The sequence below is a fragment of the Heteronotia binoei genome, chromosome 2, assembly GCF_032191835.1.
Source record: "Heteronotia binoei isolate CCM8104 ecotype False Entrance Well chromosome 2, APGP_CSIRO_Hbin_v1, whole genome shotgun sequence".
Taxonomy (NCBI): domain Eukaryota; kingdom Metazoa; phylum Chordata; class Lepidosauria; order Squamata; family Gekkonidae; genus Heteronotia; species Heteronotia binoei.
Window position 1 is genome coordinate 7,494,089 of NC_083224.1, and position 17,603 is coordinate 7,511,691.

The 17,603-nt window shown below is 47.0% G+C and overlaps 1 protein-coding gene across 1 annotated transcript in view; it reads right to left on the bottom strand.

Moving 5' to 3' along the window:
• The window catches only part of HCK (HCK proto-oncogene, Src family tyrosine kinase), a 62,593-nt gene that overhangs the window by 31,325 nt on the left and 13,665 nt on the right, over positions 1–17,603 (bottom strand). Inside the window, exons 2-3 of the mRNA XM_060230539.1 lie at positions 989–1,107; positions 11–21 (exon numbers count right to left, since the gene is read on the bottom strand). Coding sequence (XP_060086522.1) covers positions 11–21; positions 989–1,106 — 129 coding nt within the window. The 5' untranslated portion in view covers position 1,107. The remainder of the gene's footprint in view (positions 1–10; positions 22–988; positions 1,108–17,603) is intronic.

The following is a 17,603-nucleotide window of genomic DNA, read 5'->3' on the forward strand; positions in this document are numbered from 1 at the left end:
TTCAAAGGATGCCCTTGAGTTCTAGTATTTGGGGAGAGACAGGAAAAGTTCTCTTGGTCAACTCTCTCCACCCCTTGCATAATTTTAGAAACCTCTATCACGTCCCCTCCCCCTTAATCGTCCCTTTTCTCGACTGAGAAGTCCCAGAGACTCTTCAGCCTTTCCTCCTAGGGAAGGGGTGACGATCCCATCATCATCTTGGCTGCCTTCCCCTGGACTTTTCCCAGCTCTGCAAGGAAGGAGAGTCCACCACCTCACGAGGAGGAAGCCTGTTCCACTGAGGAACCGCTCTAACGCTCAGGAAGTTCTTAGAATCATAGAGTTGGAAGGGACCTCTAGGATCATCTAGTCCAACCCCCTGCACAATGCAGGAAACTCACAAACGCCTCCCCCTAAATTCACAGGATCTTCATTGCTGTCAGATGGCCATCTAGCCTCTGTTGAAAAACCTCCAAGGAAGGAGAGCCCACCACCTCCCAAGGAGGAAGCCTGTTCCACTGAGGAACCACTCTAACCGTCAGGAAGTTCTTCCTAATGTTGAGCCGGAAACTCTTTTGATTTAATTTCAACCCGTTGGTTCTAGTCCTACCTTCTGGGGCCACAGAAAACAATTCCACACCCTCCTCTATATGACAGCCCTTCAAGGACTTGAAGATGGTGATCCTATCACCTCTCAGCTGCCTCCTCTCCAGGCTAAACATTCCCAGCTCCTTCAACCTTTCCTCATAGGACTCGGTCTCCAGACCCCTCACCATCTTCGTCGCCCTCCTCTGGACCCGTTCCAGCTTGTCTACATCCTTCTTAAAATGTGGTGCCCAAAACTGAACACAATACTCCAGAGGAGGTCTTACCACAGCAGAGTAAAGTGATGCCATCACTTCATGTGATCTGGACACTAGACTTCTGTTGATACAGCCCAAAACTGCATTTGCCTTTTTAGCCGCCGCATCACACTGTTGGCTCATGTTCAGCGTATGGAGTTCATTACTTACGCGGTTCAAAATCGTGGTGGGATCTTTCACATAAGGGTGCTGGAGGCTGGTGCCGGAGTTGGCCCTCCAGACCTTGCCAGGCAAGCTGAATTCCTTGGATTTCACACAGCCCATCCTAGAAGGGAAGAGAAGTTTCAATCCACTTCAGCAACCATTTGCAAAAGGGAGGGACAGTGGCTCAGTGGTAGAGCATCTGCTTGGTAAGCAGAAGGTCCCAGGTTCAATCCCTGGCATCTCCAACTCAAAAGGGTCCAGGCAAGGAGGCGTGAAAAACCTCAGCTGGAGTCCCTGGAGAGCAGGGGAGGGAGGGTGGCTCAGTGGTAGAGCACCTGCTTGGTAAGCAGAAGGTCCCACGTTTATTTATTTATTCTATGACTTATATCCCGCCCTTCCCATAAAATGGCTCAGGGCGGCTCACAGCGAACGATAAAACAATACCTTTGGCCATTGTGATTACAGCAGCTTACAAGTTAGGAGCAGTCATGGACTCTCAGATTAACATATTAGATTATTCAAAATCTTAGTGATGTACAGCAGCCCCATGACTCCATAATCAGGCTGTAAGAGTCCAGTTAACAGCATCATTTTACTGGATACTGCCTTTGCCCTGATTTTACTAGCAGCCAAAGGAAAAAGTGCTACTTTATAAGAAACTGTAGAGTAAATGTCTGAGGCGTGGTGTTGCCATTTCTGGGCTGGGAAATTCCAAAAAAATTGGGGAGGGGGGAACCAGCAGAAGGTGGGCTTTTGTGGGGGGAGAGTTTTCAGCAGGGTATAATGGCAGAGTCCATCTTCCGAAAAAAGCATCCATTTTCTCCAGGGAGCCAGTAGTAATTTTGAGGGCTTTTTAGCTACCATCTAGGCCAGGGATGTAAGAGCCACAGAGAATAAATGTCCGATGTTTGAGAGTTGCAAGACATGAACATCAGATGTTTGAGAGCCAGGAAGGAAGGAAGGAAGGAAGGAAGGAAGGAAGGAAGGAAGGAAGGAAGGAAGGAAGGAGAAGACGACATTGGATTTATATCCTAACCTCCACTCCGAATCTCAGAGTCGCTCACAATCTCTTTTATCTTCCTCCCCCACAACAGACATCCTGTGAGGTGGGTGGGGCTGAGAGGTCGCTCACAGCAGCTGCCCTTTCAAGGACAGAGGCTCAGAGCGGCTCACAATCTCCTTTATCTTCCTCCCCCACAACAAACATTCTGTGAGGTGGGTGGGGCTGAGAGGTCACTCACAGCAGCTGCCCTTTCAAGGACAGAGGCTCAGAGCGGCTCACAATCTCCTTTATCTTCCTCCCCCACAACAAACATTCTGTGAGGTGGGTGGGGCTGAGAGGTCTCTCACAGCAGCTGCCCTTTCAAGGACAGAGTCTCAGAGCGGCTCACAATCTCCTTTATCTTCTTCCCCCACAACAGACATCCTGGGAGGTGGGTGGGGCTGAGAGGTCTCTCACAGCAGCTGCCCTTTCAAGGACAGAGTCTCAGAGCGACTCACAATCTCCTTTATCTTCTTCCCCCACAACAGACATCCTGTGAAGTGGGTGGGGCTGAGAGGACTCTTATAGCAGCTGCCCTTTCAAGGACAACCTCTGCCAGAGCTATGGCTGAACTCAAGGCCATTCCAGCAGGTGCAAGTGGAGGAGTGGGGAATCAAACCCCGTTCTCCCAGACATATGAAGCTGCTTTACACTGAATCAGACCTTCAGTCCATCAAAGTCAGTCTTGCCTTCTCAGACTGGCAGCAGCTCTCCAGGGTCTCAAGCTCAGTTTTTTCACACCTATTTGCCTGGACTCTTTTGAGTTGGAGATGCCGGGGATTGAACCTGGGACCTTCTGCTTACCAAGCAGATGCTCTTCCACTGAGCCACTGTCCCTCCCCTAAGATAAGAGTCCGCACACTTAACCGCTACACCAAACTGGCTCTCGAGGAAGGAAGGAAGGAAGGAAGGAAGGAAGGAAGGAAGGAAGGAAGGAAGGAAGGAAGGAAGGAAGGAAGGAAGGAAGGAAGGAAGGAAGGAAGGAAGGAAGGAAGGAAGGAAGGAAAATTAATGGGTGAGGGGAGAGAGAGGTAGAAAGAAAGCAACTAACTTTACATGCATTCTCCAAGCCACTGGCTGACTTGGCTAGGAGAAGTGATTTAAAGGGAGAAATGCCTTTTCCAAGCCAAGTGATGGGTTGGTGGGGCCTTCGTGAGCCACTCAATATGTGTGAAAGAGCCACATGTGGCTCTCGAGCTGCAATGAGACCACCCCTGACTCCGGCTTAGTCCCTGGAAAGTATCTTTGTGAGGATAATCCGATTCATAATCCGATTCAGAAAGAGGCATCTTCCTATATTTACTCATATTCTTGGCTATGTCCATCCCACCCATCACCAGCTGTCTGTTCCCCCTTCTCAAGAATCTCTACCCCTTTGGTTGTTGTAGATTTTTCTGGGCTTGTGTGGCTGTGGTCTTGGCATCGTGAGACCCGCCGTTTCGCCTGCAACTGTGACCGGCATCCTCAGAGGTGAAACCCAGAACACTGGAGTCAAATCTGGGTCAAATTAGGACCAATTTCCCGCTAGCCTTACGCCGCTCTCACGTTCCTCTCCTCTGCGGGGCTTCCGTCGGATTTCACACTATCTGCCCCGGGGCTGCAACCAGCTTTGCCTTTTTCGCGCGGCAAACGGAAACCTCTAAAAACCACGTGCGAAAAAGGCGGCTAGTTGCAGCTCCAGGACAGAAATCCGACGGAAGCCCCGCAGAGGAGAGGAACGTGAGAGCGGCGTAAGGCTAGCGGGAAATTGGTCCTAATTTGATCCAGAGGGAACTCCAGTTTTCTGGGTTTCACCTCTGAGGATGCCGGTCACAGTTGCAGGTGAAACGTCGTGTCTCACGATGCCAAGATAGGGTTGCCAAGCCCAATTTAAGAAATATCTGGGGGCTTTGGGGGTGGAGCCAGGAGATTTTGGGGGTGGAGCCAGGAGACATTGGGGGTGGAGCCAGGAACAAGGGTGTGACAAGCATAATTGAACTCCAAGGGAGTTCTGGCCATCACATTTAAAGGGACAGCACACCTTTTTAAATGTCTTCCTTCCCTAGGAAATAATTTTATTTTTTATTTATTTTTATTTATTTATGATTTAAATCCCGCCCTTCTAGGGTGACCATAATGTCTGAAGGCCAGCCAGGGACAACGGGGGGGGGGGGGGGGAGGCAGGGGTGCGCGCGCCGCCGGAAGGCAGGGGTGCGCGCGCGCCGTCTCACGATGCCAAGATAGGGTTGCCAAGCCCAATTTAAGAAATATCTGGGGGCTTTGGGGGTGGAGCCAGGAGATTTTGGGGGTGGAGCCAGGAGACATTGGGGGTGGAGCCAGGAACAAGGGTGTGACAAGCATAATTGAACTCCAAGGGAGTTCTGGCCATCACATTTAAAGGGACAGCACACCTTTTTAAATGTCTTCCTTCCCTAGGAAATAATTTTATTTTTTATTTATTTTTATTTATTTATGATTTAAATCCCGCCCTTCTAGGGTGACCATAATGTCTGAAGGCCAGCCAGGGACAACGGGGGGGGGGGGGGGGGGAGGCAGGGGTGCGCGCGCCGCCGGAAACAGGAAGTGACGTCACTTCCGGTGACGTCATGCCACCACCGGAAACAGGAAGTGGCATCACTTCCTGCGACATCATTTTCCCCGCGTCACCTGCCGGAAACGGGAAGTGACATCACTTCCTGTGACATCATTTCCCCCAAATGACATCATTTTCCCCAAATGCCACTGCCGGAAACAGGAAGTGACTTCACAGCACTTGCTGTGACGTCCCCAAAAATCCCCCAAATATCACCGCCGGAAACAATTTTGTTCTCAAATCCTGTATATACTTCATCAGTATATGGGATAAGGCACTTTCTCAACTGTGCTGCATAATGCAGCCTATTTATTTTGTCCTGTTGGCTCTGTTGGCTCTATCTGCGCCACCTTCATCACTTTCGGGGTGTGGATCCCCCAGTGGGGTGGTCTCCCGACTCCCTCCGCTGACTGTTTCTGATAGCCCTGCGCCCCCTCTTTCATTTGATATGTGTCCCGTGCGGGTGCCACCCTCCCGCTGGGAGATGCCGCAAAATGAGCCCCCTTGAGGCTTATAGCGGCAGGGCTCGGGGGAAGCGAGCTAGACTGCTGTTCTTTTGAGGGGTTATAGAGTGTTTCGAGCCCGTCCCTGTGGCATCGGTCCCATCGTTGTGGGACCCAGGGGGCCAGCGCAGCGGCACGCCGAAGCAGCCTGTCACTAATAACACAGGTCGAGATGCAGGACAGGAACCTTTCCGACGCTTCCCGGGGCTCCAAACCCCCACCCCCGACCCCCGCGGGCCTTTCCGACGCCCTCCCGGGCGGAGGAGGACGGGGGGCGGGGGTTTGGAGCGTCCCGGAAAGGCCCTCCAGCGGTCCCGGAAAGGCCCTCCAGCGACCCCCGCGGGCCTTTCCGACGCCCTCCCGGGCGCAGGAGGACGGGGGGTGGGGGTTTGGAGCGTCGGAAAGGCCCGCGGGGGTCGCTGGAGGCCCTCCAGCGACCCCCGCGGGCCTTTCCGACGCCCTCCCGGGCGGAGGAGGACGGGGGGCGGGGGTTTGGAGCGTCGGAAAGGCCCGCGGGAGTCGCTGGAGGGCCTCCAGCGACCACCGCGGGCCTTTCCGACGCCCTCCCGGGCCTCCGCCGCCACCGCCTGGCCCCGTGCGCGGGCGGGGAAGGCGGCGAGTGAGGGAGGGAGCGTCCCTGTGCGTGCGCAGGGCGATCTGCGCACGCGCAGGGTCGCTCCCTCCCTCACTCGCCGCCTTCCCCGCCCGGGCGCGCGGCCCCCGGCTCTCTGGCTGGCTAAACCGGGACCTCTTAATGGTCCCGGTATACCCAGCCCGGGAGCCGGGAATTGGGGGCCAGAACCGGGAAAGTCCCGGGAGACCGGGACGGTCTGGCCACCCTACGCCCTTCCCACGAAGGTGGCTCAGGGCGGCACCTTCTTTTGGGGCTCATAAAATTGGACCCCCTGGTCCAATCATTTTGAAACTTGGGGGGGGGGTACTTTGGGGAGAGGCACTAGATACTATACTGAAAATGTGGTGCCTCTACCTCAAAAAACAGCTCCCCCAGAGCCCCCGAAACCTCCAGATCAATTCCCCATTATACCCTATGAGAATCGATCTCCGCATAGGGAATAATAAAGTGCTCAGCAGACGTGTCCCTCCCCCCCCCCCGCATTTCTGGTGACTCTGAAGCGAGGGATTGGCCTCTCTACTCACGAGTTGCTGCCAACTTCTTCAAAGTAACACAGACACCCCATCCCAAGAGGAAGCCTTTCAATCGGAGACTGAAGCCTCCGGAGGTGCAAAGGCACATGGTCCTCTGGGGGCGGGGCTTCCCCCATTGGCCGGCTGACTGGGGGCAGGAAGGAGTCTGGGAAAGCGGAAAAAACCCCGCTGGGACCTGGGGATTGGCAAGCCTATGCCAAGACCACAGCCACACAAGAGAACAGAAACGTGAGAGCAGCGTGAAGCTAGAGAGAAATCGGTCTAGGTCTCACAATCCCAAGACCATAGCCCCGCACCCCAAAAAATCTACAACCACCAACAATGGACTCCGGCTCTGAAAGCTTTCGACAACATAATCTCTGCTCCTGTTCCCCCAAGCACAGCTCCTCTCTGATTTTTGGCTCCCATCACTCCAAACCAGGCGCGTAGCTTCAGTGGGGCATGGGAGGGGCCAGGCCCATCCTTTCAAACCTCACCCCTTTCTTTTTTTTTTTTTTTTTGAGTTTTACCATTTTATTTTCATTTATACAAAAGCATCATACATCAATATCTTATACAGATTGGGGTTGCTTGTGGCATATACAAACATAAGCATTTCTTATTTAATTATCTTGATATTATTACTATTTCCACTAGCTTTATTATCTTAAATTAATAAATCTTCCCTCCGTTATCTCACTTATTAAGCCAAACATAGAATTTTCTCCATTTTTCGGTTGCATCTACTTTATTTAGACCTCTTATCATATTGGACAGAATATCCATTTCTGCGACGTTAAAAATTTTTTGTACTAAGTCATCCCTTTGAGGTGTATCTTTCTGTCTCCAAACCTTTGCAAATAAAATTCTGGCAGCTGTTAAAATATAGACAGTGATATATTCATCTTTTCGTGGTACATTATCTTTAACCAAAGATAAAAGCATTAACTCTGCTTTAAAGTGTATATTCACCTTTAAGATTTCCTTCAATAAATTATAAACCATCACCCAGTATTTTTGTGCTAAGTCACATGTCCACCAACAATGAAAAAATGTACCCGTCTTCACTTCACATTTCCAACACTTCGGTGATATCTTAGAGTTAAATTTACTTAACCGTGATGGCGTAAGATACCATCTGTGGAACATTTTGAAATAATTCTCTCTAAAACTCACCGGTTTGATTGTTTTATAGTTATTTTTCCATAGGGTTTCCCATTGATCTATCATAATATTTTTCTCCAAGTTTTTCGCCCACCACGTCATGGTCTCCTTAACCGCTTCGTCTTCTAACTCCATTTGTAAGATATAGTTATATACCCTCTTAATTGATTTATATGGACCAGAGAGCATTAGCTTATCGAAGTCAAAATTCTGCCTTGTAAACCCTGAAATTTTATCTTTGTTATACTTTGCCTGGATCAGCACCATTGTCCACCACTCTATCCTTATTCCCTGAATATCTAACTCCTGCTTGTTTTTTAATTTATCCGTTTCGTCAAGTAAATCGCTGTATCTAATTGGTTTAGTAGACTCCCATAATTGAGGCTGCACAGAGGCTTCCTCCGGTGAGATCCATCTGGGAGTCTTTTCCCCGTAAATCTTATTCCTCAAGCTGAGCCAACCTGTCAAAAGGGACTTCCGGATCAAATGGTTTTTGAAATACATCTGAGGCTTCCTTAAATACCAGAGGTTGGCATGCCATCCAGCTTGAAGATCAAAACCTTCTATCGCTAATATGCGCTTGTTCTCTAAATGTATCCATTGCTTTAGCCATAATGTCACACAAGCTAAATGATACACTTCTATATCTGGAAGGGCCAAACCTCCATTTAACTTCTTATCCAATAAAATTTTCCACTTAATTCTGGGTTTCCTGCCCTGCCATATAAAAGATCTAAGCTGTTGGTTAATTTTAACAAAAAACGGTTTTCTAACGGCAAAACATACCATTTGTAGTAAAAATAAAATCTTGGGTAATATACACATCTTGATCAGGGCTGCCCTTCCCATAAAGGATAATCCTAAGTTCTTCCAATTTTTAAACAATATTTCCACCTCTTTTAATAACGGTATGAAGTTGTTTTCATAAATATTACTACATCTATTTGATAAGATTACACCTAAGTATTTTATTTTTTGTTCTAATTTGCAGCCCATCTTGTTCTCCAGTTCACGGGATGCTAAATCAGACATATTTTTCGTCAAAATTTTTGATTTCTGTTTATTTACTTTTAATCCTGCTACCTCACCATATTCAGTTAGTTCTTTTAAAGCCTCCTCAGCTGATTCTAGAGGGTCTTGTAGGATTAAGGCCATATCATCAGCATATGTTAAAATTTTATATTCCTCTCCTTTCGCTTTAACTCCTTTGATTTTAGCGTTTGCCCTAATCGAGTTATTCAGAACTTCCAAAGATAATATAAATAAAAGGGGAGATAACGGGCAACCCTGTCTCGTCCCCTTCTCAAGTATTATCTCCTCTGTAAGGTCTCCATTGACCACTATCCTAGCTGACTGTTTATCATAAATCGCCTGTATATTTTTTACAAAATCTCCTCCGCAGCCCAATTTCTTAAAAATTTCAAACAGAAAATTCCAATCAAGATTATCAAACGCTTTTTCGGCGTCAATGAAGAAAAAGGCAGCCTGTTTATCCCTGCATAAATCCAAGTACTCCAAGATATTAGCCAAAATACGAATATTTGTTCGCATAAATCTGGATGGTAAGAAACCCGTTTGATCTGGGTGGATTATACTATTTAAGATCTTTTTCAACCTATTTGCCAAGATTAGTGAGTAGACTTTATAATCCACGTTCAATAAAGATATTGGTCGGTAACATCTGATGTCATTCGTTTGTCCATCCGTTTTGGGTATAAGTGTCACAGTACTATATCTCCAAGAATCCGGTAATTTTGCAGAATACCAAACCTCCTGAATTAGATTTTTAAAATGCGTAATTAACAAATCTTTAAAAGTGATATAGTATTCTGCAGGAATGCCATCAGGGCCTGCCGCTTTATTCTTCTTTAACTTAGACCAGGCTTCTTCAATTTCATACATAGCAATTGGTTCATTTAGAATTTTTATTTTATCTTCCGGTATCTTCATCAAAAATTTTCTATTCAAATAAGCCTCCTGATCTTCTTTACATATATTGGCCTTTTTATATAAGTCTAGATAAAAATCCTTTACTATTATCTTTAGATCTTCCAGACGGGATTTAAGTTTTCCTTCTTTATCCTTTAATACTTTAATTATTTTTTTTTCTTTTTCCTTCCTAATTCTATAAGCTAGCCACTTTCCTGGCTTATTTGCATTGTCAAAGTATTGTTGCTTGGAATAAGCTATTTTCCTTTCCATTTCTTCCAACATAACTAAATGAAGTTTATGTTTTAGAATCCGCACTTCCTCTTTAATTGCCTTTTGTAGGGGGTTTATCTTTAATTGAGCTTCTTTATTTTTAATTAGATCAGTTAGCTCTATCCTTGCTCTAGCATCTTCTCGTCTCTTATTTGCTAAAAAATTTATAACCAATCCTCTAAAGTAGGCCTTGCTTGTTTCCCACACTGTTGTGTGCGACAGCTCTTCCTGTGTGTTTATATGAAAAAAAAAGGTCATTTCTTTCTGTATAAATTCAACAAACTTCTTGTTTTTGGTCAAGTTATGATACATTCTCCATCCCGATTTTCTCTCTTTAACTTTCATTTCACACATTACCGGACAGTGGTCCGCAATCGTTGAGGGGAGAATTTCTGCCTCCTGCACTGTTTTGACCATGCCCACTGAGAGCCACATCATGTCAATCCTTGACCAGGAATTATGCCTGTTCGAAAAATAGGTATAATCCCGTCTACTTGGATTTAAAATGCGCCAGATATCTACCAGACCGTAATCTTCAACCAATTTAACAAAGTTATAAGGAAAGATACTACTCCCTTTCCTTTTGATTTTCTTTTTGCCGTCATTCCCAGAACTTCTATCCAGTTGTGGGTCACTTACTGCATTAAAGTCCCCTGTTACACATATATTTTCATGTTCACAGTTTCTCACCTTCTGACATAATTCTCTATAAAATGTACCCTGTACGTCATTAGGTGCGTAAACATTTATTAGCAGAAATTTTTCATGCTGTTTAACAATTTCTATACCCTGAATACGAGCATCTTTCCCTTCAAAAATTAGTTCCGCTTGGCAATCACCTTGAATATATGTCACCAATCCTCTTTTTTTTTTCCCCTCCTCCGAGGTACATATAGCTTTCCCCAACCCTTTACTGATTAGTAAATGTTCGTCCTTCCTTTTTATATGGGTTTCTTGTAGGCAAATAATGTCTGCCCCAAATTTTTTAAGTTGGTGAAAGACACGTTTCCTTTTCTGGGGTGAGTTAAGACCGTTTACGTTTACTGAAATAATCTTCATTTTGTTTATTATATATTATTTCTGTATTCTATTCACTCTGACCACTGAGATTTTTTCTTTTTCTGTAACCTGGTTTCTCTATAAGAACTTTCTTCTTCTTGTCCTACTTCTCCTTCCTCACGTTCCTTTAAATATAGAGCCGATTCTTTCTGTGTGAATCTCTCCTTCAATTCTTTGGGGTTTTGGGGCCACACCTTTCTTTGCCAATCTTTCGTATATTTATTAATAAATTCCTCTGCCTTGAAAATGGAGTCTATTCTGAATCTAGAATTGGCATAGGTAAATAACACTCCTTCCGGAGTTAGCCATCTATACATTATGCCTTTCCCCTGGAGTAGCTCGGTTAGCTTTAAATAGTCTTTTCTTCTGCTCCGTATTGACCAGGGCACTTCTTTCATGATTTTAATTTTAACTCCTTTTATCATCAACTGCCGATCTTTAACTTCCTTCCAGATCTTTTCCTTAATCACCTTTCGAGCAAACCTCACATGTATTTCCCTTGAGAGATCATTCTTTTTCGCATATAATGTGTTTACTCTATAAATGCTATCAATCTCCTTCTCCACTTCTTCACTCTCTACTCCTATAATCTCCGTAAGTGCTTCTGCCATTATTTTCAATAAACATTCATTTTTTTCCTCTGGTACGTTTAAAAATCTGAGCACGTACTCAGCTTGTCCCATTTCCATCTGGGCTATTTTATTGTTTAATTCTACCTGTTTTTGCTCAAGATCTCCCATTTTACCTTCAGTCTGTTTCAGTTTATATTCTATTGATTTAGTTATCTTCACCACTTCTAGAACATCTTTTTTGGTTTCACTAAATTTGTTATCTAACCCATCAAATTTTTCACCCAGTCTTTCTATTTGTTTAGAGAGAGAATCCTGTAATTGATTAAGTGCCTCAGCAAAATTTTGCTGTATTTCTTTAATTGACTCCTGTGCAATTGCAGCACCAACTGCCTTAGGCTGCCCTGGGGAAGCCTTAAATTTTCCTTGTTGAGACATCTTGTCAACCTATATTCACACTCAAACCTTAACCTACTGAAGGGTTTGTTTCTCTGCACCTTACTATTTTCTTACTCTAATTATCATCAACAATGTGTACCCTATCAGTTCTCAAATGTTAATTCAGTTATCTTATGTTATACATGTATTCAATAGCTAGCAGTCAAAACACTATGAGATGGGACTCAAGAAAGAGTATAACCTAAACATAGAAAACTTCACAAGCTAGGCAAATAGTAGACAAAGTCTTTCCTCTTAATACGGTTTGACGGCGGAGCGGAGCGGCAGCGTTTCGGACGGGCTCCGAAGCCTGCCGAGTATCAGTCTTCTAGGGGGGCCTTTCTTAGGTCCGTACTTACCCTGTTGGAGGGCGAAAGTAGATAGAAGGGGCGAGGGGAGAGGAAGAGCCAGGCTGGCTCTCCGGTAATCCCCCTACCTTACTTTCCCGAAGACCGAAGGCGTCGGAAGACGAACAAGCTCCAGCCACCGGTTCACGGAGGTGCTGTGTGGAGGTCGGGGGCAAGAGACACGAATTTCTAATTTTTCTCCTGCTCGTGCACTGGGACGGTGCTGGTCTAGAGGATTCTAAGCGAAGGCGTATTTCATCCCCGTTGGCTAAAGAGTCTTCCCTGCGCTGACTGTGAGTGAGTGAGCAGAGGGAGGAGGCGTGTGATTGGCACGTCAATGCTGGTCGGTGGCGACGGGAGGGAAGGCGACCACACCACGAATAAGTTGAGGATTTCTTCTTCGTTGTCTCTGGTGGGGGAAATTGGTAAAGGCGTTGGACTACTTGTGAAGTGAAAAGGTGGCTATTTGGCTTTCGGGTCTCTCGGTGGATCGACTCTGGACTCTGGGGCGTTGTCGGAGGGCGGAGGCTGGTGTGAGGAGACGACGGTGGCTCAGAAGAGGCAAATTTGGAACTTACGAACTCAGAAGGTACAGCAATGGTCGGGGCTACCTAGGAGCTGTCACTTTAAGGAGCAACACAAGTAGCTGATGTAGTGGACTCGTAGAAGAAAGGAAATCAGAACTAATAAGCAACGTGGGATACAATAGCTTAAAGACGATAACGACGGACTGGGGACTATACTAAAGGGTTTTTTTTTTTCTTTGTTTTTTGTTTTTATGTCAAACCTCACCCCTTTCAACAACATGGCCCCTCCACTGCAGGGCCCCCAATCAATACTCCCTCTAAGCTGTGGAGTCTCGTGAGCAAAAATTCTACTTCTTGAGCGACTGGCATTCAAGTTGCGAGCTCCTGCATAAATCGGTGTGCTCTGGAGTCATCCGTCCTGAGCGAAGACGAAAACATGCGAGCCGAAAAAACTCAGCTTAAGAGGGAAATCCGACGGATTCCACGCAGATAGCCCCATTGGCTAGCTTGGAGAAGGCATGGCTCTTTTTAAATCACTTCTCCTAGCCGAGAAGGGACTTTGGAGAATGCATTTAAAGTTAAAGTTGCTCTCTTTCTACCTCTCTGCCCCCAATCCGTCCCCTTTGCTCACCCCCACTCACTCTGAACAAGTAGCAGTATTGCTGATGGTCTTTTCGGCTTTTTTTTCTCCCCTTCCCTAACACATCTTGCAGAGCAAAGGGGGTGGGGAGAGTAAAGAGGTCTCTATCTCTCTGAGAGAGAGGCACATAAGAAAGGGGGGGAGCAGAGATTCTGTGACTGCCTAGGCATGAAGGGGGGTTAGTTTGTGGAACTCAAGGCAGCTTACGGTGCCGAGAGCCCTGGGCTGCCAAACCGGGTGCCCCGCGGCCTCCCCAAACAACTAATAGAAGAAGAAGAAGAATTGCAGATTTATACCCTGCCCTTCTCCCTGAATCAGAGACTCAGAGCGGCTTACAATCTCCTATGTCTTCTCCCCCGACAACAGACACCCTGTGAGGTGGATGGGGCTGAGAGTGCTCTCACATCAGCTGCCCTTTCAAGGACAACTCTTGCGATAGCTATGGCTAACCCAAGGCCATTCCAGCAGGTGCAAGTGGAGGAGTGGGGAATCAAACCCGGTTCTCCCAGATAAGAGTCCGCACACTTAACCACTACACCAAACTGGCTCTCCAAACCAGGTGCCCCCCGGCCTCCCCAAACAACTAATCCTGCTGTGGACCCCACCAAACAGGGCCTGGAGTGTCTGTCTATTGACAAGTTGGTAAAACGTGGTTTGGAGCCTGTTACCGTTAGGTGGATCTGTAGCTGATTGACAGTTTGCACCCAAAGAGTGCTTGTGAATGGTTCCTCATGCTCTTGGAGAGGAGTGACAAGTGGAGTGCCTCAAGGATCTGTCCTGGGATCTCTTTTGTTCAACATCTTTATCAAAGATTTGGATGAAGGAATAGAGGGAATGCTTATTAAATTTGCTGATGATACTAAATTGGGAGGGGTTGCAAACACAGAAGAAGGCAGAAACAGGATACAGGATGACCTCGACAGGTTGGAAAACTGGGCTAAAATCAATAAAATGAGAAGAAGAGAAGATATTGGATTTATATCCCGCCCTCCACTCCGAAGAGTCTCAGAGCGGCTCACAATCTCCTTTATCTTCCTCCCCCACAACAGACACCCTGTGAGGTAGATGAAGATATTGGATTTATATCCCACCCTCCACTCCGAAGAATCTCAGAGCGGCTCACAATTTCCTTTCCCTTCCTCCCCCACAACAGACACCCTGTGAGGAAGATGAAGATATTGGATTTATATCCCGCCCTCCACTCCGAAGAATCTCAGAGCGGCTCACAATTTCCTTTCCCTTCCTCCCCCACAACAGGCACCCTGTGAGGTAGATGAAGATATTGGATTTATATCCCGCCCTCCACTCCGAAGAGTCTCAGAGCAGCTCACAATCTCCTTTATCTTCCTCCCCCACAACAGACACCCTGTGAGGTGGGTGGGGCTGGAGAGGGCTCTCACAGCTGCTGCCCTTTCAAGGACAACCTCTGCCAGAGCTATGGCTGACCCAAGGCCATTTCAGCAGGTGCAAGTGGAGGAGTGGGGAATCAAACCCGGTTCTCCCAGATAAGAGTCCGCACACGTAACCACTACACCAAACTGGCTCTCCCTGTTAAAATGAATTTTAACAGGGATAAATGTAAAGTTCTGCATTTAGGCAGGAAAAATCCCATGCATGGTTATAAAATGGGGGAGACTTGTCTTAGCAGTAGTATGTGCAAAAAGAATCTAGGGGTCTTAGTGGATCATACGCTGAACATGAGTCAACAGTGTGAGGCGGTGGCTAAAAAGACAAATGCAATTTTGGGCTGTATCAGCAGAAGTCTAGTGTCCAGATCATGTGATGTGATGGTATCGCTTTACTGTGCTCTGGTAAGATCTCATCTGGAGTCTTGTGTTCAGTTTTGGGCACCACAATTTAAGAAGGATATAGACAAACTGGAACGGGTCCAGAGGAGGGCGACGAAGATGGTGAGGGGTCTGGAGACCAAGTCCTATGAGGAAAGGTTGAAGGAGCTGGGGATGTTTAGCCTGGAGAGGAGGCGGCTGAGAGGTGATAGGATCACCATCTTCAAGTCCTTGAAGGGCTATCATATAAAGGATGATGTGGAATTGTTTTCTGTGGCCCCAGAAGGTAGAACCACAACCAGTGGGTTGAAATTAAATCAAAATAGTTTCTGGCTCAACATTAGGAAGAACTTCCTGACCGTTAGAGCGATTCCTCAGTGGAACAGGCTTCTTCCTTGGGAGGTGGTGGGCTCTCCTTCCCTGGGAGGTTTTTAAACAGAGGCTAAATGGCCATCTGACAGCAATGAAGATCCTGTGAATTTAGGGGGAGATGTTTGTGAGTTTCCTGCCTTGAGTAGGGGGTTGGACTAGATGACCCTAAAGGTCCCTTTCAACTCTATGATTCTATGACTGTTAAGAGCGGTTCCTCAGTGGAACAGGCTTCCTCGGGAGGTGGTGGGCTCTCCTTCCTTGGAGGTTTTTAAACAGAGGCTAGATGGGCATCTGACAGCGATGAAGAGCCTGTGAATTCAGGGGGAGGTATTTGTGAGTTTCCTGCATTGCGCAGGGGGTTAGACTAGATGACCCTGGATGTCCCTTCCAGCTCTATGATTCTATGATTCTAAGATCCTGTGAATTGAGGGGGAGGTATTTGTGAGTTTCCTGCATTGTGCAGGGGGTTGGACTAGATGACCCTGGAGGTCCCTTCCAACTCTTCTATGATTCTATGAAATGTCAGCAGGCTGACTAATTTATCAGCACCCAGAGAGGAAGCCAAGAGCTCCAGAAAGCCACTCGCTGGGGCCTGATTAAACGGCACTATCGCCCCCTCTTTAAATAGACGCAGACCGTGAGTTGCAGCTTTCACTCCGTGTCCACAGTGCCACAACATCAGGATTTGGTTGTCGGAGAAGGAAGCATGTCTCATTTGCATCCCGAAACAACTTTTCTTATTTCCTCCAAACCGCAATAACAGTTTGAAGGGTTCAACTTCACACCCCAGCCCATGTGATGAAACTGGTATTAGCATAGGCAAAGCTATTTCAAAAGCTTCCTGGAGAAACCCAGAAGCGAGTGTCATGGGAATAAGAAGAAGAAGAAGAAGAAGAAGAAGAAGAAGAAGAAGAAGAAGAAGAAGAAGAAGAAGAAGAAGAAGAAGAAGAAGAAGAATTATAGATTTATACCCCGCCCTTCTCCCTGAATCAGAGACTCAGAGCGGCTCACAATATCTTATATCTTCTCCCCCCACAACAGACACCCTGTGAGGTGGGTGGGACTGAGAGGGCTCTGACAGAATCTGCCCTTTCAAGGACAACTCCTGCAAGAACTACGGCTAACCCAAGGCCATTCCAGCAGCTGTAAGAGCCACATAGAATAGACATCAGATGTTTGAGAGAAGGAAGGAAGGAAGGAAGGAAGGAAGGAAGGAAGGAAGGAAGGAAGGAAGGAAGGAAGGAAGGAAGGAAGGAAGGAAGGAAGGAAGGAAGGAAGGAAGGAAAAGAAGGAAGGAAATAGAATAAGAAGAATTGCAGATTTATACCCCGTCCTTCTCTCCGAATCAGAGACTCAGAGCAGCTTACAATCTCCTATATCTTCTCCCCCCACAACAGACACCCTGTGAGGTGGGTGGGGCTGAGAGGGCTCTCACAGCAGCTGCCCTTTCAAGGACAACCTCTGCCAGAGCTATGGCTGACCCAAGGCCATTCCAGCTGGTGCGAGTGGGGAATCAAACCTGGTTCTCCCAGATAAGAGTCCGCACACTTCACCACTACACCAAACTGGCTCTCAAGAGAGTTGAGCACCGTAATAATACGGCAAGGAAAGGAGACCGTGACGGAAGAAGCCGTTTCCTTCCACCTTGTGGAGATCCCCTCCAGAGGAAAGAAAAAGCAGAAGAAACAGAGGGGAGGTGATAGTTGGTGACACACCAATGCTACTCACAGCTGAGCCAGAGACGCCTGGGTGAAAAGGGCAGGAAGTAGGAACTTCCCCTGGAAAAACGCAATGCTCAGGTGTCAAGAGAGCAGGCGTGAAGGGTGCTGTATCTGAAGACCAGCTCTAGACATTATTATGTCCCCAGAAAGTACTGAGATCTAGCTCACAAAATCTGCTGACAATCTCTGGGCCGGAGGAGGCCAAACCGAAAGCGACAAGGGAGCGGGCCTTCTCGATTACAGCACCCCACTGGTGGAACCAGCTACTAGAAGAGGTGCGGGCCTTGCGGAGCCTTAATCAGTTCCGCCGGGCCTGCAAGACCATCTTCTTCCAGCTGGCCTTTTAAGGTGGAACCATGGTATCATCGCCATGAAAACTATGTTTATAGGCATATACCACGACTGTAGCACCATATCATACCGGGTTTGATTCCTCACTCCTCCACTTGCACCTGCCATCATGGCCTTGGGTCAGCCATAGCTCTGGCAGAGGTTGTCCTTGAAAGGACAGCTTCTGTCAGAGCTCTC